The 27,292-nt window shown below is 42.2% G+C and overlaps 5 protein-coding genes across 5 annotated transcripts; 1 reads left to right on the forward strand and 4 right to left on the reverse strand.

Moving 5' to 3' along the window:
- Positions 1-451: 451 nt before the first annotated feature.
- tmem167b (transmembrane protein 167B) lies at positions 452-3,776 on the reverse strand. The gene is made up of 3 exons (XM_079156926.1): positions 3,645-3,776; positions 2,607-2,738; positions 452-2,122 (listed from the first exon to the last, which is right to left on the reverse strand). Exons 1-3 carry the CDS (start codon positions 3,652-3,654, stop codon positions 2,040-2,042), a joined length of 225 nt encoding a protein of 74 aa, XP_079013052.1. The 5' UTR covers positions 3,655-3,776; the 3' UTR covers positions 452-2,039.
- A 4,726-nt stretch (positions 3,777-8,502) lies between these two features.
- b3galt6 (UDP-Gal:betaGal beta 1,3-galactosyltransferase polypeptide 6) lies at positions 8,503-10,036 on the reverse strand. Its single transcript, XM_079157164.1, has 2 exons — positions 9,981-10,036; positions 8,503-9,535 (listed from the first exon to the last, which is right to left on the reverse strand). The coding sequence occupies exon 2, from the start codon at positions 9,523-9,525 to the stop codon at positions 8,506-8,508; it is 1,020 nt and encodes a 339-aa protein (XP_079013290.1). The 5' UTR covers positions 9,526-9,535; positions 9,981-10,036; the 3' UTR covers positions 8,503-8,505.
- A 1,305-nt stretch (positions 10,037-11,341) lies between these two features.
- Positions 11,342-20,154, forward strand: dnajc16l (DnaJ (Hsp40) homolog, subfamily C, member 16 like). The gene is made up of 15 exons (XM_079157049.1): positions 11,342-11,679; positions 11,892-11,958; positions 12,125-12,270; positions 13,071-13,246; positions 14,472-14,656; positions 14,870-14,974; positions 15,434-15,592; positions 15,688-15,818; positions 16,085-16,262; positions 16,410-16,592; positions 16,683-16,759; positions 16,998-17,078; positions 17,358-17,447; positions 17,775-17,945; positions 18,182-20,154. The coding sequence occupies exons 1-15, from the start codon at positions 11,492-11,494 to the stop codon at positions 18,663-18,665; spliced, it is 2,421 nt and encodes an 806-aa protein (XP_079013175.1). The 5' UTR covers positions 11,342-11,491; the 3' UTR covers positions 18,666-20,154.
- A 462-nt stretch (positions 20,155-20,616) lies between these two features.
- Positions 20,617-22,198, reverse strand: LOC306694359 (cytidine deaminase-like; the record flags this gene model as incomplete). Its single annotated transcript, XM_079157162.1, has 4 exons — positions 20,617-20,730; positions 20,879-20,936; positions 21,383-21,494; positions 22,012-22,198. 4 exons carry the CDS (start codon positions 22,196-22,198, stop codon positions 20,617-20,619), a joined length of 471 nt encoding a protein of 156 aa, XP_079013288.1.
- A 733-nt stretch (positions 22,199-22,931) lies between these two features.
- Positions 22,932-27,068, reverse strand: LOC306715655 (trypsin; the record flags this gene model as incomplete). The annotated part of the gene is made up of 5 exons (XM_079186096.1): positions 22,932-23,081; positions 25,003-25,260; positions 26,318-26,459; positions 26,669-26,819; positions 27,008-27,068. The coding sequence occupies 5 exons, from the start codon at positions 27,066-27,068 to the stop codon at positions 22,932-22,934; spliced, it is 762 nt and encodes a 253-aa protein (XP_079042222.1).
- Positions 27,069-27,292: the final 224 nt, after the last annotated feature.

Here is a 27,292-nt window from a genome sequence, read left to right on the forward strand (position 1 = left end):
AGGAGATGATTTATTTTACAGCAAGACAACAACCCCAAACATGAAGCCATCGCTGCACATAGATGGCTTTAAAAACTACATTAGGAATGAATGACTCGGTCTTAATGTGACTCGACAGCACAAGAATGGGGCTAAAGACAGAGCAGAATAGAATGGGGGCTAAAAACCAAGTGCAAATCTGATGCAGATCTACCCACATGTATATGATAGAGGCTGTAACTGCTGTCAAAGCTGCCTCAACTAAAGGTAGGTGAATATGAATACATTACATTATTTCAGATGTGTACTTCTTTTGAATTGATTTAGATTGTTTCCCTTTTTGTTAAACAATGCAAGTGCACCCAATGTGATTCAAATCAAATCAAAAGGGACTGGTGCAATACATTGAATAAGGGACGAATGCTACTGGAGACTTGACATTTGTTTTTTAAAAAGACCACAAACACAGAAATTGTCTGAATAACGTTTTATTCAAAATTGCATTGCATCTTCTCTCAGAACAATTTATTCCTTTACCAATGTAAAATAAAGTGGCAGAATTAAACTCTGAATAACGGCATGTAATTAAGATGGGATAAGAAGCACCATCACTATTTGGCATCGCATTTAAATGCTTTAAATGTTTAGGCAAGTCGGATATAGATATCCAATTTTCACAACATGTTGAGATAAGCTTCTTTCAGTTATTCTTCTCTCTGCGATACTCTACAGTTGCGTTAGAACTTTGTCTTCTACGTGTCTTACAATTCACGTTTTTGTGACATTTAAAACGTGTTCTAGAATTAGATGTCAAAGTAAATACAATATACAGTTGTGCAACATCTGTATTTCAAACCTAAAGCAAAGCTTAAAGGAGCTATATACCACATTCATAACGTAAATATAGCGGAGCAATGGCATCCTGAGCAGAGAATGTAGTCACACTCCACGTTTGTGTTGTAATCGGAGCTTCTTTGTTTTGGTAGCTGGGCTGGCCGTGTGTGCATGTTAGAGCATGTGGGTCCGGCTAGTTTTTAAAACTGTTGGTCCTCCCAGTTTCTTCCTCTGCCTCCCTTTGTGTTCATGTCCCGCTGCTCTTCACTGTGCACTACCCAGGCTGGGCGTGCATGGGAGAGCCGTGTTTATCAGGTGGTCAACGCTGACTTTGCCGTCCCAACCCAGTGACGTCGTTCTCACGGAAGCTAGGCCGCCCTCGGCGAGTGTCGGCACCGTTGCCATTGTTAGCGCCGTTAACACAGCTAGCACGACCATGTCGGCTCTACCACTTCCATGTTTTGCTTGTGATGTCAGAGGTGAGAGACACGTGCAGGCGATCCCAGGCCCGGACTCTGAATTTTGCATATAGCTCCTTTAAGAGATGTCAAACAGCACTGTTGAGAAAAGGTAAGAGTTCTAAAAAATAACGTAAAATATAGTGTACACAAGAACATCTTTATATATTAGCTTTGTTTACCTTACCCTACACCCTTGACACAAGAAGTGATACAGAAAGAAAAAAAACAGCATAGCTGGGAGCAAGCAGAATTGATCATTTTCAGTTTGATCACACATAACTCCTGGCAAATCTCTACTGGTCATATCTTTTTCCAAATATATATATAGCTAGGCTAATTTTAGGTTGTGTACAGGTATACGATATAATGCACACACTGCCCTTCAATGTTCTGCATCCTTCAATAGAAATATGTATGGGGTGTGGATGGAGACAACAAACAGTGTTACCCTACAACAGAATGATCCCATGTGACCCAACCGACCATCTCCTCTGTAATAACTGCGGAGAAGATGCCGGATGCCCTCAATGTCTGTAGTGCATACAAATTATCAAGGGAAGAGTTATGTAGCCATTCACCAGAGGGGGGCAGCACTGGCTAGTCTTTCTCGGAGCGCCACAGGGCCAATGGGGTTTCATTGGTCAGGTAATCCAAGAGGTTCCCCCTCCCCCCCACCCCCCACAACAAGGATTAGCACATGACCACAATGATGAGTCCATCCCTAGCCTGCACCCGTCCAGTGTCCTTTCCAGCCCAGCCCGACTATCATTTTAAGAAGACACCGTAGAAAGCCATGGCCAAACAGGAAATTGCCACGGCAATGTGAAGCCGCGTCCCGATCACCGCAGCTGAGAAGAGAGATGGAGGATAACGAGGGTGAGTGAGGAAAGTTGCTGGTCAAACACAAACATACAGAACAAGGAGAATATTGTTTACTGTGTAAACAGATGCGTTATCAGTGAGGGGAGTGTTACATCACAGTGTGGTCTGTAAATATTTGGGCAGGGCCACTTTTTCTGTTGTTTTAACTATATACGACAGAACAATACATTTTAAATTAAACAATGACTGGGACTTAAGTTCTGACTTTGAGCTTAAAGGGTTTTTATTTCTACATACAAAGGCCCTTTTTCACATTGGACATTGTTGCTTCTTTTAGCTTGTAGAGCACAGGTGGAACTAACATTAAAAAAGGGTTTGGTTTCATTAAAGTATTCAAAGCTCCTCCCAGAAAGATACACAAAAGAAGTCAAAGAGACTATTGACACGTTTCCCCCATTTCAGATTTAAAGTTTTGTATAGAAATGACAGCGGTGTGTTGAAAATATCTACCTTTGTAGAAGACGCCCCACACTCCTTTCTTCTCTGACAGCAGCCAGCTGTTGAGACGAGGCACCTTCTTGAGGTATGCACAAGTGCAGACGAACAGCAGCCCAAAAACCAGGATGCCATCGAGAGAGTACACTGAGGACGGAGGGGAAGATACTGTCACACAGTCTGCCTTACCTGCCAGGCAGCTTGAGCACATTACTCATTCAGCTTACTTACACAGTACAAAAAGAAGGTTTCATGCAATTTAAGACAGTTGTGAGATAATCCATTCATTATAGCTACGGTACTGCACAGATTTGTTTTAATTTACGAATTAGAAAAGGCCTAATTGTAAAACAAAACACCAATGGTTGATGTTATGGTGTGTTTTTTGGGGAGTAAACAACCATCTTTGTCTGTACTAATGTCCATCTTTGTGGTAAAGATGTTGCTGTTTCTGCTGTTTTATGTCCGATAGTTTCTCCACAATTTTAAGTTACGTTAGTTCAAACACTAACATATAAACCCCGTTTTGTGGTGGATTTTCCCTTTAAAATACATGTAACGTTACATGCTGTGTTTGTTGTTGACTGCTAAATCCACAGTTTCTTGCAGTTGAAGCAGAAACTTTAATAAACTCGTGTACCAAAATCAGCGGTGGGCGAGAACAGAAAAAGCTAAATATGTTAAGAACTAACCTCAGTTAGCTTCCATGATAAGTACGTTTTGTTGCATTCATAGATTGTTGTTGTGGTCTAGCTATCTGGATTTTAGCATTAGCCACTGATACACTAAAGCTAGTTAGCACGAAACCGTGTAACGTTAGCCTGACCAAAAACGCTGTTACCCACATCAATGGTTTGAAGAAACGTTTCAATTAAAATGGAAAAACTGTGAAATAAATCTGCAGCCCTAGCAAACGAGTGGCATGTTACAATTCGTACAGAGGGCCACGTCTACAGCTAATCTAACGTTAGCTTCCTCGTTAGCCGAATTTAGCTACATGTCCTGTTCTGCTGCTGACACTTCTAAGATTGTTGAATAACACAACACACTTACCATTTGTCATGTTCGCAGTTTGCTTTTTGACAACGTATAGTGACTGTTTCCTAGATCAGCAGTCCATCATGTAGCATAAAGTGGAGATGCAGCGGTCTACTTCGCTTCGCAGTCACTCGGTTGACATTTCCGGTTTCAGTACTTTACAATTTTCTCTCTTGTGCTTTATGTGTCTAGCATTACTGCCATCTTCTGGAATTTATGAGTTACAGCTCCCTGTAGTCCATATAAGGCCCATATGTCTCATGGTCACCATCTATAACGAGGACATTTAAATTCTGCATTTGTTTGGAGAATGTATTGCCAAAAAAGGTGCAAAACTGGACACAAATAGACATACTGTACATGAAAAGGCAGAAAAAGCCCACTGAACTCTTCATCATCTATGGATGCTGCACACTAGCCTACAAGGATGTCATATGCAGGATTAACAAAGTGGTAAAACAAATTATGGCTCTGCTACAGCTCTGAACCTGGACACACCTTGTGCGGTACAGAGGGACAGATAAGGATTAAATTGAGATTCCACCGACAGTACAACGAGCTGACACCACCACAGTCACCTCCACCTCATTCCCAGAGGTCCACCATGGAGCAAATTGTGCTGACAGTCATCAGCCATTCCAGAGTGCTCTCTGTCCAAATAACCTCAGTCTCAGCCAGTCAAGAGGGTTCTGAACCAGGGTACCTGCACTGCCTGTAGGACCCACTCAAACCCATATAGTGCCTGTACAATTTATAGAATATAGAAACAGTTTATCTGTTATACTGTGCATGTGCTCCCTTCTACCACCATTGTTTCAAACCCACTGGATAAACGGCAATGTTAGGCTGAAAACAATGTAATTGTTCCTATAATAATATGATACTTGCATGTACAAAAGCATCCGCATACACTTTGTCACACTGAGTTGTGTAATACCTAAACCTATTTATTGTAATTATATTATTTTGCACATCAGTATCTATTCTGTATCGATTAGTCCCAATTATGAGTTTTTTTAACTTGTTTATTAATGTGCATAATTTGCATCACAGCTCCTATTTGGAACATCCTCTTACCATTATTATCTTCTCTATTTAATATGTTGTGGCAGAAGATTGGAATTGTCAGTATGTGTTGTGTCCAATAGTTTACTGTTGCTACACTGACCTGATTTTGTTTCAGAATCATGCTCATGGACCTCTGTTTCAGTGCATTATTTATAGTTTGATAGATTTAAAAGAAACATATAATTATTGTGAATCTGTGATATACTTCACTTCCTTCAGTGCGTGTGATATTCATATTGTTCATATTTTATGTTGCTTTATCCTAATCATTGCATTACATTATCCTAATCTGCCATATGATGTTTTTGCCCCAGAAACAACAACAGTTTCTCTCCTGGAGGGAACACGGCTCGGACAAAGGGTCGTAAGACATTTAATAGGATTTGATCACAGGACAGTGGAGCACACCTGTTCAGATCAGCCTCACCACAGCTTGCTGTGCAGCCTGAGAACCACAACATTTATCTTCTGCTCCTTCTTCTTCTGCATTTGCTTCTGTGAGAACAGACGCTAGCATATCTCTCCTTCCTGCAATGTGTCTTTACCCCAGCACATTGGTAGGACTGGTTTTATCATTATTTTCCACGGTATAGCATTTTCATCATAACCTGAGAGGGAAAACATCGCCTATTTGCATATTTGAGTTTGGCAGTGTTTGTTCAGGGCTCAGGTTTTCAAATGTGTAGCACATAGACATCACTGCTGGATGGTCCCACCTCGCCAGGTGAGGAGGGTGGTGACCTCATTCAACACAGGAAGCTGCCAAATCCCGTCCTGTTTTCTCACCAGCACAGAGTCCTTCACCAAGAGCTGCTAGTCTGCCTCAGAAGGTGAGAAAACACTGAGCTCTGTACCCGCTGTGAATCCTGTCACATAGGCAGCAGTTGTCACAGAATATTTACCGCAGAGTTTTATACCTTGAAGCCATGTTTACGAGAAGGATTCATTTTTCCACGTGACATTTTTCAGGCCCTGTGAGTAATAAAGACAGGTTGTGACTTCTTTCAGAGAGTAGTTATCCAGATCAGCATTGTATTTGTCTCTTTCCTCAGACAGAGAATCCTCTTAGGCTTTCCAGCTGACTGGTGTTGTGGCCAGGGATAAGCAACATGTTTAGGTTGTGTTTAACACCGATCAGTGAAAAGTACGACGCCTTTGACCGGGATCACTGCTAATCTCTCATCAGGGGGCCAGTGCTCTCACTCTCTTGTGTCGGATGAAGCAAAAATAATGTAGATCACTGCAAAATCAACAGAATTATGTTATCATTAAGCTTCATTAAGAAGTATACACCCACCTACCACCTACTGTGTATCTTTGTTCTTAAAACGTTTTATGGTATTTTTTGGGTCGCCTATACCTCCATCTAGTGATCCATCTTGTTATCAGTATTTTTATCCTTTATCTCCATCTAGTGATCCATCTTGTTATCAGTATTTTTATCTATGTGTCATCAGAGGACCAGAGCTGCAGCGTGTGCTGGAACACAGACAAAGAGAGCAGCACAAGCAGAGCGAGCGGGCTCTCTGTGCTCCCTCCGACATGGCGGTAAAGCTATGCGCGGACGAAAAACCACGCAGCCAGGAGGGAGTACAGCATTTGTAATAGTCAAATTGCTTTTGGGAATGTGTGAGCAAGCCTGCAGATATTGGCAAATATACAATCTTATTAAGGAGGATGACCAAACAGATGTTTTTTTCCTGCCTTGCAGTACGAGCTGGAGAAAAGAAAAGAAGAGAGCCTACAAAATATACCGGAGTTTGTTCATGTGAGAAGAACCCTGAAAGGTACCCAAACCTTTAGTGACGGCCAGAGCTGACGGACAAATAAAGACGGTTAACGTGGAGTCCAGGCAAGTGCCTACTGTATCTTGTCCGTTAAAAAGACCATTGACTGACAAATACATTTATTTCAGATTGGAATAATCAATTGGATTTTGGGAATTCAGATGGCAGTTTAAAGATATTGTGCTCAAAAGTGTTTTTTTAGTTCGAGTTGGGTTATAGTATTTTTGTAACATTATTTAGAAAACGTTTCATCAAGTCCTCTTAGTAGCTATTCTGCCTTTTGTAGAGAATCGTACAACTTATATGCTGCGACATAAAAAAAATGAATATATAAGAATAAAAGTGACAAGAATACATTTATTTGTTCATAAAACATCAAGGGAGGCTGACCATGTACGTAAAAACGAACACTGAAACTTAGGTGATATTGAATTGCAATCTGCTGACAACAGTGAGAAAAAAAAGTCACGTCATTATTGACAAAAACATTAACAGCCGTCATGAAAACGAGCTTGGACGCAGCCTGTTTTCCAGCATTCTCAGCTGTTGGTGCTTCCAACACATCGCACCCTTTAACCAACGCTGTACACATTTCATAGGTTTCGGGACACAGCTACTGACATCACAGGGTAAGTTCAGGTTAGAGAGCTTAACATCAGCAAAAAACAAAACTATGAATTCACAGAACAATGATTTACAGTCTTTAAAACTATAGTTCTTGTTTAAAAAAAAAAAAAAGTGACCAAGTGCCAGCTGGTAGTCTATATCAAGTTTCTCAATCTGAATCAAACATCTACAAGTAACTTGACATTTCCACACAGTAAATGCATCGACCCAACCATTAAAGTGTGAATCTCCTCATAAAGGCTCCAGTATAAGGAATAAGAAGGCCTGCTGAATTAAACACATTCAACCTTTTTCCTCTTAGACGTTCTTTCCACCTCCAAACACATGAAACCGTGTCGTGCCATTGACCGTAAACAAAGGTTTTACATTTAAAAAGTGAAAATGTTTTCGCCCATTCATTCTGTGAATTACACGTTATTCCACCCCGACACATGTATAAATACAAATACAACTCACAAGTAGCAGCCACTGTGCTTGTGTCCCAACTCAACACAAGTGTGTTTGCTGCAGAATAAATTAACAATAAATAAAAAAAATACCAATAAAAATTGCTTTTCTCACAAATAAATGTAGACATCATAGGCAGGGTAAGATTCTCCCGTCTGCGTTTCCCTGTACTATGTACTACACTGAAATAACCGTAAAACATATCCCATAGTGTTAGAAAATATTTAGCAAGAGGTACAGCAGAAGAAGCACAGACAGGGGAGAGCAATAGGCCACCGGCGTGGTGAACTGACGGTAAGGAGAGCACTGACATGAGCGTGGGTCCAAATAACAAGGCCGAAGGAGCTTATGGCCGAAAAATGACACAAGGCTGAAGTTGGCTTCTTGTTTGAGAGTTAAGAGGTAATACTTTTCAATCCCATTGTTACACCACTTAAAGTTAAAAGGCTTTAATGTTGTATGAAACTTCATTCTAGTGGCGAAAGCAGAGAAAAAGTGGGATTTCATTACTTTTACTCCATCAAGACCACATTAAACCAGGCAGAGTCACACCTGTACTAGATTAAAATGGAGACTGTGCAGAAACTACATTACCTATAATTGTCAACCTATTCTAAATGAACCTGAAAACACTTAAGATTGTTTCAAACACAATTTCAAATCGGGGAAATAAAAAAAGCGAGGCCTACTCTTAAGTGGCCTACATGATGAAAAAGCAGTGAAATTTGCCATTTTTGTGTTCTCGCAATGAGAAAAAAGGTTCTCCGAATCTGAAAATGTGTTTTATCAACATTAAGTCATTGACTTTGTTGCCTGGAACTTGTTACACAACTTTAAAATGGTGTAACACTGAAGAATTGGTCGAATAAACACGATCCCTTCATTTGTTCCTTGCTTGAAGGATACAAATCGGAAGCCAACTTCAGGTCCTTGTAAAAAGAGAGAAATTAAGGAATGCCATCCTTCCTCTGGCAGCACTGTGAGGGTGGCACACTCCAGTCATACACATAGGACAGTCGCAGCTTCACCTCCTCCTTGCAGAGCCTGCCGTCGCGCTGCAGAGTCTGGTGTTTTTCCAACATGTCCTCCAGACTCTGCTTGTGTGTCACCAGGTATTTGTTGTTGCAGCCACGCGATTTATACTCCGTGTCAAAGCGCGGGTCATGTGTCCGCCGGACATCCACTGGTGCCAGCCAGGCGCCCAGCGACACATCCTCACTCTGCCATGTCTTGAAGTAGCCCGCGTTAAGATGCACGTAACGTACCAGGTCGGCCGAGAGGATGTAGCCGCCGCCCAGCGCATAGGGCAGGTAGTAGTCACAAAGCTCCCAAGAGCTCTCACGCCACTTCCCAGCAGTTTTCACTCGCCCTCTCCCTGAGAAGAAGCCCCAGTACAACCGGCTGGGCTCTTTCCCCTTCAGCTCCTCCTTAAGGAGGTCCAAACGAGCAAACGTGTCATCATCGGCTTTCAGGACAAACTTGAACTCCACATTCTGGTCCAGCCAGGAGTACATGTGCAGCAGCTTGAGCGTTAAGTTCTCGTAAGAATCCCGCAAGTCGGGCAGTAAGAGCAGGTCCTTGTGCCGCCCTTGCTCTGTGTTGAGGTTCTGAAGGTCCTCACTGGGTAGCGCTTGAGTTCCCACCACGAACATAGCCAGAACATCAGAGTCCCGCTTGGCCAGCCAGGTGCTGCGGATGATGCTCCTCCGCTCGGTGTACTTGGGTCCGGTTGTGATGAGGACCACCAGGAATGCTGACATGTCTTTGGACGTGGAGGGGGGATCATGCTGCTCTGGACGGGATGGCAAAGCATTGGCACGAGGTGCTAGGCCTGGAGGATCCTGGTGGCCCTGTTTCAGGGTTTCTGAGGTACACTTAGCCAAGAAGACCAGAACCACAGCGAAGCTGCACACGGTGCCGATGACCAGGGCCGTCTTGTGGCGGCACACCAATCGTAACAGATTCATGGTGCCGAGTCTGGGGTGAGAAAAACACAAAAGATTGGTGCAACCATACTTTCAACAAGCATTGGCAGAAAGGTGAACTGAAAAATCAAAATGCATTTTGTGTGTTTCTCATCTTATGATAAATTAACAGGACTAGGTGAAATACTTGCAAACATTAACAAACATGTATTAGCACCAGAAAAGATGTCTAGTGTTGTGTTTAAGTTTGATTGTCGTACTACATGGCATTACATTTGTGCGTTTTAAAGTGTGGTTGCATTCGGATCAGAGGCTTTGCTTTGAATAACGGCAGCTGATAAACAAGTTAGCAACAATAGTAACGTTAGTAACCCCACATCAGCTGCACACCCATGTCTTTTGTAGCACCATACCTGCTAGTTGAATTGCACGCTGTCAATAACGCTACGTGTCGATGTTGTAAAGCAGTGATGCATTTAAGAGGATTTGTTCGTTACCGTAGCTAATTGAAAAGTTCCTGTCCCGTGAATGATGCAGCCAGAGCGGGCCACCGATGGCAGCTTCTTCTGCAGGGCTAACGCTAGCTACCGAGATAAGACCCTCTGCGCACTTTGTGAGCTCACTCTGCTGAGCACACACGGGCTGTTCATATTGGTCTAAACAGTAGATGGAAGACAGAGAGCTTGGTAGTGGGTTTAGTGGTCAGGTAGGTTTCAACAAGCAGGGTAACTCGCTCGCTTGCGTGAGTTCAGCCAGGTATCCGTGTATTCATTTTTTTGTCTTTTGGTGTAAAACCAAATCAGTTCTGTGGCAGTGTGACGAACCGGAAACGGAAGCGAAGCCCCTCCGTGAGAAGGGAATTAAAATAACACAAAATAAAAAATGTTTTTTGGGGGGGGGCGTTTTCTTTAAATAACTGTTATTATTATAAGAATATTTATAATCCACACCAGAGGAAATGGACTAACCCCGAGCCTAACTTTGTCAATAACTGTTATGACATCACAATTACACTTACCGTTATTAAAAAATAAAAATAGAGCAGTAGAAATCTTTTCTTAGTTAAATATGGCATGTGTAATGAGAAAAAAATATATTTCATTAAAGATAATGAAATGAAGGGGGGAGCAGTGTGTGGACAGCTGCTGACCGGCGCATGCGCGTTATCTGAAGTTGGAGCGTCAAGTTTGGAAAGATAGCCTGAACAAGACCGGACGTTGTTTTTTTTTGCTTCAAAATAAAAACCCACAAGTGGCCTTTTAGAATTCGGTAACTGTAATACATTTAACTTTAGTTGTATTAGATAAAAATGCCAAATTGTAAGATATATATTTTCATTTTACTTTGAATGGATGAACTAAGTATTATGAGTAATGCATCAGAGTGCTGTTTATAAATGAAAATATCTAATTCATTCAAGAAATGTTGCTGATGTGGGCTGATTTCCAAACACTATAAATAATTGTTCCTATATGATTACGATTATTAACAGTAATTTGAGATCTGCTCTTACTATTAATCATTCATCAACGAGTGTTCACACATTTGTGGCACTAGTTGTGGACATTAATCATCAATATGCAAATCTATCACATGTAGCAGTTTAGATATTTTGACTTTCAACAGTATATATATATATTATGTTACACAGGCTCATCTCTCATGGCAATTTAATTTCAATTAATTGCAAAAAAAAACACCATTTTCAGTTCATTTGTAATTCGAAGAGGGTTAGGGGGATTTTATTTTGAAATATACTAGCGGAAAATGAATATTTCATTGCGGTCATGACGCTACCGCTTTGCTTTAGCTAGAAAAATAATGGCCTCATCGTAGTAAAATACCAGTATGTCGACTATATTTAACCTAACGTTCAAGAAGTCAACCGACCGTATCACGTAAGCTCTAAACTTGACATATTTGTACGGAATAGCTGCGTAACATTACGTCACCTGATAGCTCGGTGGCTAACTGACGTTAGCGTTGGGACGAGGAACAGTGCAAAGCGATGACGCTCGGGAAAATCCGCCGACATCCTCGGACATGTCCGCTGTTGCTCGCCATCTTTCTGCTAATTTTGAGTGTGCAGTTGGTGAACGCAGCCTCTGAATATGACCCCTACAAAACCCTGGGTGTCAGCAGGAGTGCGAGTCAAGCAGAAGTGAAAAGGGCGTACAAGAACCTCGCCAAAGAATGGTGAGTGACATGACAGCAAGTCTCCTGGCGGTAGGCCAAGCACACATCTTTGACTGTATTGCAAATTAGCCCCCGTTCAGTTATAACAGTGTACAGTTGACACCTTGACTGGTGCTTGTTATCCCACCAAACCCATCACGAGCTGGTCTAACTGAGAGCACGTTTAACCCCGCGTGACCCAGTAGTGATTCCTGATGTTCCTGCTTCTCTAGGCACCCTGACAAGAACAAGGACCCTAAAGCTGAGGACATGTTCATCAAGGTGTCCAAGTCATACGAGGTGGGTGTGAATGCATCACAACACATCATGTAACTCTATTTCACACACTAACTCCAGCTGACATGCTGTATTTATTTCTATAAGGCTCACTGAGTCTGTGTCACACTAGCATCAAGGTCTTTCTGCAGTTGATCCATCATGAATAACACTGTCCTCTCACACACAGATTCTGTCTAACGAGGAGCGACGGTCTAACTTCGACCGCTACGGGCAGATGGAGGAAAACCAGCCCCTTGGCCAGTCACAGCATCAGGGTTTCCGCGGCTTCCACAACAGCTTTTACTTTGACGAGTCTTTTTTCCATTTCCCCAGGTACAGGCTCACATTAAACACATGTCCCATTGTTGCACGCTTGTGAAGGTGCTATTGGTAGAGGAGTACTTTGGACATAAGGGAACACGCCCCTAATTACAAAACATGTATTACTCCATAGCCTCTAAATATTTATTTCCCAGCATGTTGCTGTGTCTATCCCATAGTGAGTGATGTAGGTTGGGCACCTCCTTGTGTTTGCTTTTGGTTATTGATAATAATAACAAAATGACAAATCTACTGTCAGCCACTTTTAGTTGCATCCAGGTATTTTCCCCTTCCTAGACTTTGGTCATGTGTTGAAAACGTGTATGCATCATACTGCTAATCAGTCACCAGAAAATGGATGACAGATTCATTGAACACCAATCATTTGCTGGAGCTTCTCAAATGTGAGGATGTTACAGTTGTTCTCCTTCTTTTCATACCACTGTGAGTGGAATACCTTTTGGATTGTTTGCCTGCCAGTCAAGCAAAATAAGCAATTTAAAGACATCAGCTTGAGCTCCGCATACCTACGATTGGAGTTTGAGTAATAAGACATGATCGTTAGTTGCAGACTTATTGGACTCCTTATATTTTGATTTTGAGACTTAAAGGAGAAACATCTTTTGTTAGATTAATAAACTAAAGTAACCTCTTTGTGAAGATATGTTTTTTTTAGTGCACCATGATTTAGACTGAGTGAACACATTAAAGTTATAGAACGCTTACTCATGGTTCATGTCCTGACCGCCCTCTGTAGGCTCTGTCTAAAATAAAAAATGTCTCTCTGTCTGGTTTTCCAAACCTTCCTCCAGGTCCAGAGACTTTGCAGACAGCAAGTACCTGCTTCACCACGCACAGTTTAACAGCGACGTCCTCCCAGACAGCCACAAGAGGCCGTACCTCATCAAAGTGACCTCCGAGTGGTGCTTTGCCTGCATCCACATTGAGCCCGTGTGGAAGGAGACGGTGCTGGAGCTGGAGCCACTGGGTAAGTCTGCTGTCCCCCCCCCCCCCCCCCCCGCACTCTCAAGACCAGGGTTGGTTTCCCTAAAAGCATCACAACCTAAGGTTGATGTTTGCTCGGTGGCAGGCCATTATAGGACAAATGCGATTCCAAGTGTTAAGATGCTTTACAAGGAGCCGGCCATTTCATTAATTATTCATGAGGGTTTATTTGTTCTTTTCGGTTCCTGAAACGGAGCGTAGAGCCAAGGGAGGAATTCAACTCGCAAGCGTCTGGCACTGGAGATGAATTTAAAGTTGTTGAGTTAATTCTGCTCATTAAGGTTCGCCTGCCCCGGAAAAATATCCTGCATGTCTGTCTATGCACCCAATGGCTTTGCTATGCTAAAGTCATAACCGGTAGAATTAGTGTTCAGTATGGATGGGTTTGTAGTAAATGCTCTACAATGTTTTTAACTAGGTGATAACTTTGTTTGCCTTTTTTGGTGCTGGGTTAGGTGGCTTACCCTTACCGTGTGTATAGTGTCAGAGCGCTTTTCGATGAAAACGGCCGCCTTCTGCTGCTGGTTGATCTCTTAGGTTGATTGGAGCAACCTAAGAGAGAAGCGACGCCTCTCACATTTCACCCATTGTTCATATACAAATAAACAATGTCTATCTCAGAAGCCGTCTAACACAACCCCTTTTTATAGAGTGTTAGAGACCAAGATGAAGTCAGCTTTGGCTTGTTTTTCTCTGTCACTGTGCTGGTACGGATACTCAGGATTCTGTCAGACACTAAAAACAGATGTTTGCATCTTTTATGAACTCTAGTCAGTCCGTCACGAACTTCCAAGACTCGAGTAACAGTCCCGCTGCTTGGAGCGGTTCTTTTTTAAGAGACTCTGCGTGCCTCTGTTTGGTGAAAGAGACAATTCACTTTAAAATAGGGTTCACATTTGTCGTGTCTATTATTATACTACTCGGTTTTAATATGAACCTACTTGAACAGCATCCAATCAGTTGTCATTTCTGCTGGACTATAGGTGCATTTTCTGCTACATTCGCCGTCAAATAATAAATCACTAAATGTCTATGAGCCAGTTATGTCACCAGTTTGCTGTCAGAAGCTCTCTGTGCTCACATGTACTGATTTTATTTGTATCTATGTGAAATTAGTTTTAGGTTGCGACCTCAATTGAAATGTTTTGTTCAGTGTGAGAACACTGTGTCAGGTACAATAGCGGTCTATTTGTTTACTGTTACACCAGGTGTTGGCATTGGCATTGTGGACCTGGGTTATGAGCGTCGCCTGGCTCACCAGCTGGGAGCTCACCACGCTCCCTCCATCATCGGGCTGGTGAACGGCAGGGTGACCTTCTTCCATCAGGCTGTGGTACGAGAGCACCTGCGGCAGTTCATTGAGGACCTGCTGCCCCAGAAACTGGTGGAGAAGGTAACCGATGTCAATATACTACTACGACATGTATGCGTCTTCAAAGGATTATAAGTCAGATAATTGGATTTTTTTGTTTTTGTTTCTCAGCTGATTATAATAGAAGATTTTGATCTGATTTTATTATCATATATTTACAAGAGGCGCACTTGTTATTTAATTCAGCAAATATGCATTCATGAATAATAATAATCATTTCCATTGTTTCTCCAGATCACAGATGACAACTACCTAAGTTATCTGGATAGCTGGCAGGCGGAAAATAAGCCCAGTGTTCTCTTGTTTGACCAAGTCCCTATTGTTCCCCTACTCTATAAAGTAAGCAACGTATTTACACACACACACACATGCACACGCACACGCACACGCGGGCACACAAGAGTTGCAGTAATTGGACTAGATGTCATAGTGGGAAGCAGAAAGCTGTGCAGCAATACACAAGAGAGCAGATAGATTAGACCCGCACGGAAACTACAGAGGCATGTGTTCCTCATTTTTCTTTTTACTCATGAATCAATATTTCCTCTTTTGTTGCACAGCATTGTACTCTTTTTAACATCAATAAATGTGTTCGATAGAGACAGACACAGAATATTTCAGAGACAGTTGTGAGAACACGGTTTCAACCAATCACATTTCCTAGTTATAACTATCTAATGTATGCAGTTATGAGTTTATATACAAGCAGCTTTCAGCCTCTTTTTGCACACCTTCTTCTTCTATTTGTTTTAATGTGTTTATTTTCTGACGCTCTCATCTTCCCACTCCGCTCTCCAGTTAACAGCGTTTGCCTTCAGAGACTATGTGCGTTTCGGCTTCGTGGACCAGGGTGAAACGCACAACACTCGGCTCCTGCGGCAGTTCAACATAAACACGTACGCCCCCACCATGCTGCTGTTTAAGGAGGATACAGAAAAGCCTGTCGACATCATACAGGTACAAAAAGAAAGAAGTGACCCATCCAAAGTTTTTAAACGGGAGCCTAAATTATTTGTAATATTTAATTGTTGAATTACTGAATCATTTTTCAGGCCAAAGGGATGAAGCGACAGATAATGGTCGAGTTTGTCTCCAACAACAAGTTCCTGCAGGTGCCTCGGCTGGTCAACCAGCAGCTTTTTGATGAGCTGTGCCCTGTGAAGCAGTTCCACCGCCGGAGGAAGTAAGACATTTTATGAGTCCTTAGCCTCTGGTCCCTGTAGTTCATGTAATACCTCTCTGAAATTGACCTCTTGTGTAGTAACACTTGATCGAAAGAGGCGTCTCTCTGCTGCGTGTCCTGATTTGACCGTTAACATCACATGACAACTGTAAGAAGCGGAAATCCAAACAGAATAGTCGGGACAGGCCTTTCAGTAGCTGTCACTCTGAAATGTTGTGTAAGGTCGGCTGCTGCAGCAGGTGAATTGACCCGTGAATGCTTCGCAGGTACTGTGTGCTGCTGATCACAGGGGAGGACCAAGCCTTTCTTCCGGGCAACAAGGCCTTCCTCGACTTCGCATCAGTTAACAGAAAAGACGTGCTGCGGTTTGCTTACGTCTACCAGCGTCAGCAGCAGCCTCTCTGTCAGGCACTGCTCCACAATCAGGCTGCAGTCTCACCGCAGGTCAGTGGCAGAAACATCAAATGCATGACAACAAAACAAAAAAAAAAAAAAACGTTGAGGACAACGTGCACTTGCTGGAACGTTTTAATACGTGTCAGATAACCAATATGTGCATCCTATGACTCTGCATTTTATCACCACTGACAGGTGGTGATTCTTGAGAGGCGGAGCCATGCTGGCAAGGTCATGTATCGCTCAGTGAGCGGTGGCTGGAACGGCAGTGAGGAAGATAAGTACCGCCTCCACGAACAGCTGGAGCTCCTGCAGAAAGACCCCACCTATCTGAGCTCAGACGCCACCCTGCCCGAACTCAACAACGAGATGGCGCCTGTAAGACACCGCGGACACATGCTCGACACTTAGTTCTCAGACCAGATCTTTTTGTTTTAATCTCATTGTTTCATTTTTTAACTTCCCCAGATTTTTATTATTCAGTGGATGAATGCTGCCTATGATTACATCGTTCAAATATATGATGACCTTCTCTACTCAAACTGGTAAGACAACACTCACCCAGAGAGTCTGCAGCATCTCTCTCAAATGTGTCTGATGCTGAGTCATGCTTCGGCATCAAGATGTCATAATAACCTGATTGGGGGCTCTGTAGGCTTGCATTTAGTGTGATACACTCATTCAAAAATGTCGCTAAAATTAGAGGTTAGTTTAATTGTTTGATATGGCCTGCTGGGTGTTTTCTCCTAAATGTTTTAAAAGTTACATTTTTCTGTCCTCAAGGCGAGAAATGATGCCCATTCTGTCGTTGATCTTCTCCGCTCTCTTCATTCTTTTTGGCACCGTCATCATTCAGGCCTTCAGGTGAGCGCGGCATGAGCCTTTTGTATTCTGCAATATTCTAATCATAGGCCCAAACTTAAATTAATTTAATTAAAATGTCTTATACTCAATGATACTGACTAGATCTACAATAGAAATGTGTTTTTCAGCATCTTTTCAGCTTAATTGTCTTCTAGTTCTGCATGATTAGTCCTGATTTTGATGTGAAGTGAGTCGAATCCTGGCTGGTTAGTGTTGCCCCGAAGGAGTTGTTAGTGCCCGTACTGATACTTTCCTTTTTTTTGGGGGGCGCTTTTCTAGTGAGCCAGGGGAAAACAAACCCCGGAAACCAAAGCCAAAGGAGCAACCACAAACTGAGGAAGATGCATCAAGTAGAGCCAGTACTTCAAGGTAATGTAGTGAAGTGACCACAAGATGGACGCAGAATACACCAGATAACCTCTGGTGTGTTTTGTACCACATCTTTTGCTCTATCCACTATGCAATATTTCACACTTCTCAAGTCTCAGTTGAGTAATTGTACTTGACCTGCTGAAGATGAACCATATCGTCATGATAATCACTGTATGTGTGGACTCACACAGGCCTGTCTACATGCCACATGTACATTTAGAGTTAATACTAGCTGTAATCGTTCCTCTTCTCAATACTGGCTGTGAAGTGTTCCCCCTCATAACACAATATACCTCCCTCCATCTTTCTCATCGGTCCACGTAGCCGTCCTCCTAAGAAGGACTTTGTGGAAGTGACGGAGCTGACCGACATCACGTACATCAGCAACCTGGTCAAGCTGAGGCCCGGACACATCAACGTTGTCCTGGTGCTCACCAACGCCTCCAAGAATGCTCTGCTCAGGAAATTTGCCAAGGAGGTCTTTTCTTTCTCTGGGTAAGTTAATATTGTTATTTATTTCTATTAGTTTATTCATATAAAAGAGCCTTGTGAACGCAGACTACAGCTGAACATGATTTCTGGTCGAAAGGAACTGTTAGTAATTTCGTGTCTACTTCCTTCAGTGATATTTCAGTTGTTTGCTTTTTAAGTAGGCACCTTGTCCTCTAAGATGCCCTGATTTGACCCATGCTTGGTCCACCTAATAACCCTGAAGCCCTCTGCCACTACAGGACTCAGACTCTCCACTTCTCCTTCCTCAACGCTGATAAGCACCGCCACTGGATGCCATCGCTCCTTCGCTCAACCTCTGACGCTATGCAGAGCGAGGGCCATTCGGACGAGGACGAGGAGTCTCCAGACTACGCCGGCCACGTGCTGGCCCTCAACGGCCACAAGAAATACTTTTGCCTCTTTAGACCCGTCTTCACAGGGGACGATCCCAACGACTCCTCGTCCGAGACCTCCTCTGACAGCAGGAGAAAGTCCCGGTCCAGGTCCAGGTCCAGCTCCCACTCTCGGTCCAGGTCCCATTCCAGGGAGGATGGGGCAGTACCCAAGAGGGGCTCCAGTAGGGCCACCAGCATAGAAGTCCACCACAAGCTCGACAGGCTGGGCCTGTGGATGGAGAGGCTAATGGAGGGCACCCTACCCAGATTACAGGTCCCTGCATGGCCCTCCCTTAGTGAAACCACTAACTCCTTCACAGAGAGCTGAGGTCAAAGTAAAACAAAAAAAGGTTTGATGGTAGTGGAAACACTTTGTGGTTTTGCGTCCTGATTACATTCTTCAGAAAAAAACAACAACACTGTAGAACAATGTTGCAGTTTTCAAATCATCATTTAAGTTCTCTTACACAGAGGTGGGTCGCTACAGTGAACCGTTGCGACCTGTTCACAGAATCATTTTATCTGTTAGATCGTGTGAAGCAGATGGACGTTGAGGGCATAGAGTAGTGTGCTACCGCAAACCTTCAAAATGTGCTTATTGTAGCAAAGGTACAGAGTCTGCGCTGCATGATGCTGCTTCATGTTTTCTGTAAGGAGGAGGAAAACGGAGACTCTATAGGGAAACCACAAAAGCTGTAGTACATGCATACACAGTCAATCTTTACACACGTAGAGATCCTGTTGAAGGTGGTGTACTCATTCCCCCACAAAACAGCCAACAAGCATCATGGTACAGACGAAGGCTGCAGCTAGCTGTGTGCGTTACAGATTAACTCTAGTTCTCCGTGTATTTTTCCTCTCTTTTTAACTCATTATGTGATATTCAGCTCGGAAAAAGCGCAATTGTTTTGCTCTACTCGAGTCCTTTTGAACCCACCTAGAGGCTCTCAGCCTGAACACGTGACCGCCTCCTATCATTAGTTTTTACTTGGCAGTAGTTGTTACGAATATAGACTTGGAAACTGAGCCTGATGCACTACGTTTATAGAACAATATTTGTCTTTTTTTTTTTTTTTTTGTACTTTTCAGAGCCTTCAGTTGAACTTGATTATTGATCTTTGTTTGCTGTTATAGATCTGCTGACCTTTTTAATTCCAGACATTGAGACAGACAAATCCACAGCATTGTTGTCAATAATCAACTCGCACAACACCATTTTACATTACAATATGTTTTTAGAATTGAGCTAATGATTAAATAAGATTTTTCCTGGTGTTTTCAGCTCAGACCAAGTTGCCATGTCATGCTGCTGTTTGTCTAGGGATTTAACATTAAATATGCTACCAGCCAAGTGACCGATGCAGCTAAATATCATCTCGGATAAGTCGTACCCAAAATGTAAAAAAATCTGCCTTTTTGTTTTTACACTTGCTGTTTTGTTTGGGGCTGGTTTCACTTTTCTTTTTCTTTTTTAAGTTGATTGTCTGAATCAGAGGTAAAAGATACATGTTAACAAATATACTTTCTCTTTTTTAAGCCTGTTTCCTTAAACCACTGTAAATGTCAATGCATGGAATATGTAGACCTAAAATCACTAATAAATGTTTAGTGAATTTGCACTGGCAGCTGAAATGCTTCACCCCGTCTCTCTCCTCCTCTTACGCTGTAACTGAATAATTTGCTACTCAACAAATATTTGCAGTACACTGTAACCTGTAATCCTTATTTTTCTCCTTGTATGCCCTTTGAACTTCATTTTTGTCTGTATCCTACTGTGAAAAATGAAGTGTAAATTATTAAAAGAAACTCATTTTAAAACCGTTTATTTATTAAAATGTATGGATATACGAAATGTCATTTGTGTTGCTTCCTTAAACCAAATATTTGTAAACAATACAGCATTAAAAGGATCACTAATTAAGGCCCAATGCATTTTCCAGCTAATAGTCTGACAGTTAGCTTCACGTGTATAATAATATACATGAAGTAAATATCAATATGTGACGTTCAACAGATAATACAAGAGCAAAAATGTGCCATAAATGGAACTTCTGCTTAACATGAAAACACTTTCAGCAGCATGTTAATTATATACCGTCCGTGCATTGTCAACCACGTGTGTGTGTGTGTGTGTGTGTGTGTGTGTGTGTGTGTGTGTGTGTGTGTGTGTGTGTGTGTGTGTGTGTGTGTGTGTGTGTGTGTGTGTGTGTGTGTGTGTGTGTGTGTGTGTGTGTGTGTCATACAACAATGCAGGCGCCGTACTCAGTAGGAATGTCAAATCACTTCCTTAACAGTTCTTCAGGGCCAAAGGAGTCAGGTAGCAGCTCGTCCACAGTCCTTTTCAGGTACAATCCGTCGGGCTTTGACAAGTACACATCCCAGTGTAATCCAAACTGTGAGGGAAATGACATCAAAATAAAAATATAGCAAGTAGTCAAGTCCTCTCACAGAGCATCCCCAAGTTAATACGAATATATCATCACAAACTGGAAACTAAAAGCTTCTTGAAAAGCTGCACCAAACCAGTAGAGCAGATTGTACCTCTCTCATGAACTGCCTGCAGCCACCACACGGGGAGATGAACTTGTCATTCATGTCACTGCAAGGAACACACGAGGAAAAATGGAGTTGAGAAACAAGACTGGGATTATTGTTGAGCACAAATACACTGTAGCCTCTACTGTTTTGGAGTGATGGCAGTGTCTCACGGTGGTGTGACTTCACTACAAATCTTGGTTATTTTTTTTCTAAAGTCGCTCTGTTCTATACAGCTTTCTCACACAAACCTTATCATCACAAGCCATTTAAAAGAAGCTTCTGCTCATTTTGGTGCAGCGTGTTGGTTTCTGCTTGACAGAGTCTCACATCCAACTTTTTCTTGCCTCACTTTTTGGTAAACCAACTGTTGAAGTTTAACCAGAGACAGATTTGTGTTGTGCAGAAAGAAAGTGAACGTGGTGTGTCATGGTTTGGTAATAGAGTAATGGTGACTGCCTGGGTGGATGCTGACACCTTGAACATACTGTGTTAAGACGCCGACATTACCTGGCAATTGCAATTGCCTTGAAACTTCTGTGACCTTCTGACACTGCCTTGGCGATCACATTCCTTTCAGCACAGACACCCAGATTGTAACATGCATTCTCCACATTGCAACCTGCCAGAGGACACAAGTACAGTCATGAGTTATTTAAATGTATGCAAACTTACACAACAAGAGGCCTTTCTGCCATCAAAGTGGGCCGTCTATTTACTTCTTCTCTCCTGATCAAACAGTTACTCAACAGGTCATTGCACTAACAGCAGTTTGCCATGCTACTTTCCCCCACGGAGGTACACGAGACTCGCTTTGTACAGTCAAGCAACATGAACCGGAGAGTTGCTCCTTTGCCTCGTGGTTGACATTGATTTGTCATCCCCGTCAGTGTGTTCATTGCTGTTGACGCAGGTAATAATTAACATAGCACAGCAAAATGAAACCGATCAAGCCAATGATGAATTTCCTTTTAATGAAATGTTGGTACTTAGAGTTAAACAGAAGTAATTCCTCGACTCTAATTTGTATCACGGCTTACCATGTGGTTAACTTTTACAATGCTTAATGTAAAACATAATGGCAAATAACTTGATAGATTTGTTTTAGGAAAACACTTAAAGCTTCTTGTGTGTCTTACCTGTAATCACAGAGTTGTCTTTCGTCAGGAGAGCAGCTCCCACTCTGAATTTGCTGTAAGGACAGTAGGCTTGCTGCTTTGCCTCCTGAGACCGTTGGATCAGCTTCTCGACTGTTTCCTGAGACAAGGGTGGAGAGCTGTGGTCCTTAATATGCATCACACCACCGCTGAACTCGACTTGGTCCATGATTGCTCTTGGGGCTTGGAAGGCTGTTTTTGAGTCGGTGACTGAGTCAATTGTAGCTCAGCTTTAAATAGGAATGGGACAGAGGGAAGGGGGAGAGGGAGTGGTCACAGCCAGTCACTGGCTAGGATGCCAACAAGCTGTCATAATTTAATGGGCGGCGGCTTTGTTGTATGACTAAACAAACAATTTTCCCGAATTGCTTTTGTTCCTTATCGTGTATAGGGGTCTGATAAATAACCAAAAATAGCGGAGACAGTTTTAGAAAACATTTATATTTATTGTTAAGTCCAGTACCTAGTACAAGTCCAGCTTTTATTTCAGTGGAGAAATGGAGGCTTAAAAGATCAAAATGATCTCTGACATGATCACCAAAATCTGTGACATGATTTCTGGAAAACACCACAAACACGGTAAAATAAGTAAAATACAAAGTGCATTTAGTTGTAGTAGTAGTAGTCATTGTATGTCAGACTTTTATTTCACAATAACCCTGAGTCTTCTCTCTCTGGTGTTATTCACTGAGTGTTAAAAAAAAGAAAAAAGAAACTTCACTGTGTTTATTACCTGTGGGTTCACACTCATGGGGTGTTTGTTACAAATGATTTAGATTTTTAAAAATAAAAGCACTGTATACAACAAAACAATATCCATTAAGGCCTTTGGTTCCCTCAGGATCCACTTGAATCTTCATCACAGTAGAGTCTTAGGTGAGTTTGTTGTTAAGAGTCTGTTATTAAGAGTTCTGGGTAACCCAGTTGATCCATTTGAGGTAGTTTCTGACCTTGGTGTAGACGCCAGGGTAGTAAGCATAGGCACAGCCGATGCCCCAAGATACAATGCCCACAAATTTACCATTACAAATAAGAGGTCCTCCTGAGTCACCCTGAGGATGGAAGAGGAAACAGTAACAAGTTGTTATTCAGGTTGTAGGACAAACGGGGAACATAGTGGAGCATTTAGCAACAAAAGAGACAGATTTCTTTTCCACCTGACCTTGGTGAAGACAAAAACAGAGCTACAAGGCAAATGGTAAAGTCATTTCTTACCAAATTTACAACAACACTGTAATGAATTGCTGGAAATTTACGGTGGATTTTCAACTGTATCTTACAGTATTTCATAACTGTATCATACAGTTAAATGTTCATCCCTCGCCTGTAAATTAACATTCAATGCCGTCAATTAACATTAAAGTTTTTATTTTGTTTAGTCACTCGTCATCAGAGATTGAGGATACCAGCCAGACGCTGCAGTCAAGTCCTCTTTTAGGGTGTCCTCTCTTTTTACTGTTTTCATTCATGTGAGTTCATGCAGTTCAAATTAACTATAAATGTGTATAAGACTTGTTAACAAGCTAGACTGTGATGCAGTTCTATTACACTGTTGTTGATACTATTTTAATTGATGGTTTCACTCTTATTGCTATTTTAATTCAGTGTCTGAGGGAGTGACGCCCAGATCGAAAAGTGGCTGATGGTATGTTACTGTTGTTCAGGGTTAGGTACCGATACCTGGAGTGGTATGTTACTGTTGTTCAGCGTACCTATCCCTGGGGTGGAATGCTAGTACTTTTCCAACCGTCACACCGTGTCCTGAAGGCAGGTGCCGCTTGAAAGTTCATATTTGTGGTATATGCCATGGAATCAGAGTGGTATGCCATATATATATAACGGCGTTCCTGCTGCCAGTAAGTTACCGTTATTTTGGTGAAATTGTTTAGAGTGAATCTATTTCTTGGGTTGAAAATGGCTTAAAACGATTGTGATCTTACCGCTGTGTAAAATCACAATCACGGCACAAGCCTGTGCCGTGATTGTGATCCTGATTGTTTTCTCCTGTCTGTTTAACTGGAGATTAAGCCGTCAGCATATTACCAAATCTGGTGAATCAGTGTTAATGACTCATTATCTGGCAATAGCAAGGTGCTTTCCTATGTTGTAACAAGAGTGTGTAGATGGAGCACTGAGTACAATTTGACTAGTTTAGCAGCTAGCTAGCTAGCTAAAGTAAGCTTGCTAATTCCACTATGTTTTCATGCTAACGATACCCTGGTTACAGAAAATGAGCGGAACAGCAGGCTGGTTGCCAGCAGCAGCGCTAAGTCCCAGCTCCCTGCCGCTAGGAAACAAGTTCACCGGGAGGAGAGCAGAAGGCCGCTCTGAAGAGAAAAGCGCCAGAGTTTGCGCTGGCTGAACTAAAGTTGCTACAGGCGCAGCGTCAGTCTCCGGAGCTGACGTCTGCTCTCCTCCCAGCAAAGTAGTCACCCAGTAGCGGTGAGTGAGATGGTGTGACTAATTCTTCTGATAAACAGTAAATTCATCAAATTCAGTTCCCCATATCACTCTTTTGTCGACGCTGTGTGGAGGTTTTCGCGACAGGGAAGCGGCCATGCATATAATCTCTCACCCCCTTGCCTACTTTTATTTTTCATTTGATTCCCTGGGTGGACTTATCAAACCTTGGGGTGAAGTTACAGTTTAAATTGGTCAGTCAAACACAACTCCAAATAAATGTTTGCTGACACATTTTGTTTTCATTTCTACAAGGATATAATATGTGAATGATGTGTTCCATCGTTACACTGCCCCCAAGTGGCCAAACAAATCTATTAATGCATATTTAACAGTGCCACAAAATGAAGTTACTCAAATGAATTGTTCTTTGCTGTCTCTCAGTTTGAAAGTAATACACGTTTCAGTAAGTTGGAAGTCCTAAAACACATTGTTTTGAATTATACTGCAGCAAACTTCGCCTTAATGTGACATCTCATTATAACAGTACACGATTACAACTTCATGCCTCACCTGACAGGAGTCTTTCCCACCAGAGCGAGATCCAGCACAGATCATGTTGTCTGTAATCCTGAAGTAGTAGTAGTAATTGCAGTTGTTAAAGATTTCTACATCCACCGACTTCAGCACAGGTGACAGCTGGTAGCTGTACAGCCAGGTCACACCCCAGCCACTGACTGTGCACCTGGCAAATCTGGCCAAGGGCGGTGAGTCCGGGTCTGGCAGAGAAGCCAGCTCGACCGTGGCGTTGATGTCAGCTGGCCGGTCCAACTGACCCACAGAGAACATATCCTTCAGTCAGTCAACGCAGAAAGCTAATGCTGAAGGTAGCATTGTACATTTTCTATTTGCATGCAAATGCGAGTGAAGAGGGTTATTGATCTTCTAAATTACCTACTCTACTTGACTGATGACTCATAGATATTGCATACAAACACTGTATAAAACAGAATACAATGAATGAAACAGGAACAGACGGAGGCAGAGAAGGATAAATAAGTACATCACTGTGAAGCAGATCATTGAATAAAGGAGTTTAACAGCCTCTCAATCAGGCCTCTAGATCAATAGGTAGTAAGGATCATTTTTGTGTTTCAATGGCAAAATTGTTAGAGTGCACTGGGATTTCAGTTTCATTAATAATATCCAATATGCACAATACAAATCAATGAGGAACTATTCACTGACTGAAAGTGGAGTCCCTAAAAGAGCCTTTTCAGTGAGTCACAGGCAGGTCAATACTGAGCCAACGAATAAAATGAATAATAGCTAAAGGGAAGCTCCACTGAGTACTACTCAGCCTGTCAAAATAGTAGTGTTCTCTATTTGCAGATAACTGTAATACTTTACTGGAGTAAGATTTAGAATTTTAGATTTTTGCTTGCAACAAAGTATTTTACCTTGTTGTATTGGTTATTTTACTGAAGTAAAGTATCTGAATACTTTATCCACGACTGGCTATCAGAGGCTGCAAATGTATAACAGACAATTGTATCTGTGTTTACCATAATATGACACATCTGTGTGAAGGGTCATTTGAGGAGCAGCACACATATGAAACCTGACATACATCATTTAGAAATGTAAATATTTGTATTGCTATATATTAAAGAGTTTGAACTGTTTATTGCATATCTATCATGACATTGTTCTGTTTACTCTGCATCAGCATTGTGTTGCAGGTCACTGACTCATCAATGTTAATCAGAAGTCTAATCAGTGTCTGCAATCGGTTTCAACTCAAGCCCAAAAAACACAGGATCTATATATCAAATCCATATCTGTATCAAAAAACAACCCTATGTCACATTCCACAGTCAACCCTTACCTTAAGCAGCATGATGTCATTGTCAAATGTCCAGTGTTGGTACTGGTAGTGCTTGATGACCAAGGCGACATTGAACCTCTGCTCAGTACCCTCCTCCTTGTTGATGTCATGCTCACCCAAGACCACTGTGATCATGTGACTTCTAGGAGAGCACAGTAGAAGGCAAAGGACAAGACCCTTATGGTGCTTGTTCATCAACTACGGATCAGACCGTCCAACAGTTACTTCAGCGTCTCATAGCTGTTCCAGATCATTCTAATACACAGCTCTGAGATTCGTATGCAAGGTGCAGTATGTGCTTCTGTGGTCGTTCAGTAAATCTGTCCCAGGTGTAAAACTGCAGTGACTTACGGTCTCCAGCAGTGGGCAGCAGACACCACCCACTGCTTGTGGATGAGGGTGCCTCCACAGAAGTGGTTGTTCATGAACAGGATGGAGGCCTGATACTTGATGGAGAAGGGTGGCACCTCTGCACCCCCGATGATTCTCGTCCCGTACACACCTAAGAGCCGGGGAGGGGATGCGACACACAGAGTCGGAGAGGTTCTCTTCCACAACATGAGAAAAGCTCGAAGCTTTTAGTTTTTAGTTTTTACTTAGGTGGAGTTACGTGAAGTCAGCCCTGCGTGACTGAAGGTTTAAAGGTTAAGAAGACAGTATGTACTGTAAATATATTCTCAGATGGCTCACCTGTTAGGTTTACAACAAGCAGAAGGAGCAGTGAGAGGTGACAAGATGGAGTCAGGTTCATCTTAATGGCTACCAAAAAAAAAGAAATCAAAAGAAAGAATAGAGATGAGAGCTGGTTTAAAAAAAAAGTTCATTACAATCTAGATCCTACTGCACAATTTATGTATGTTCTTATATTTGAAGAATAATATGTTCACTTTGTTTGAAGATCCTGTATCGTTAACCACAATAACCAAAAGGGTCGTGAGCGAGAATAAATGTTTTCACTTCTGCACTTCTGCGGCA

Source organism: Pholis gunnellus (genome assembly GCF_910591455.1).
Source record: "Pholis gunnellus genome assembly, chromosome: 3".
In the NCBI taxonomy this organism is placed as follows: domain Eukaryota; kingdom Metazoa; phylum Chordata; class Actinopteri; order Perciformes; family Pholidae; genus Pholis; species Pholis gunnellus.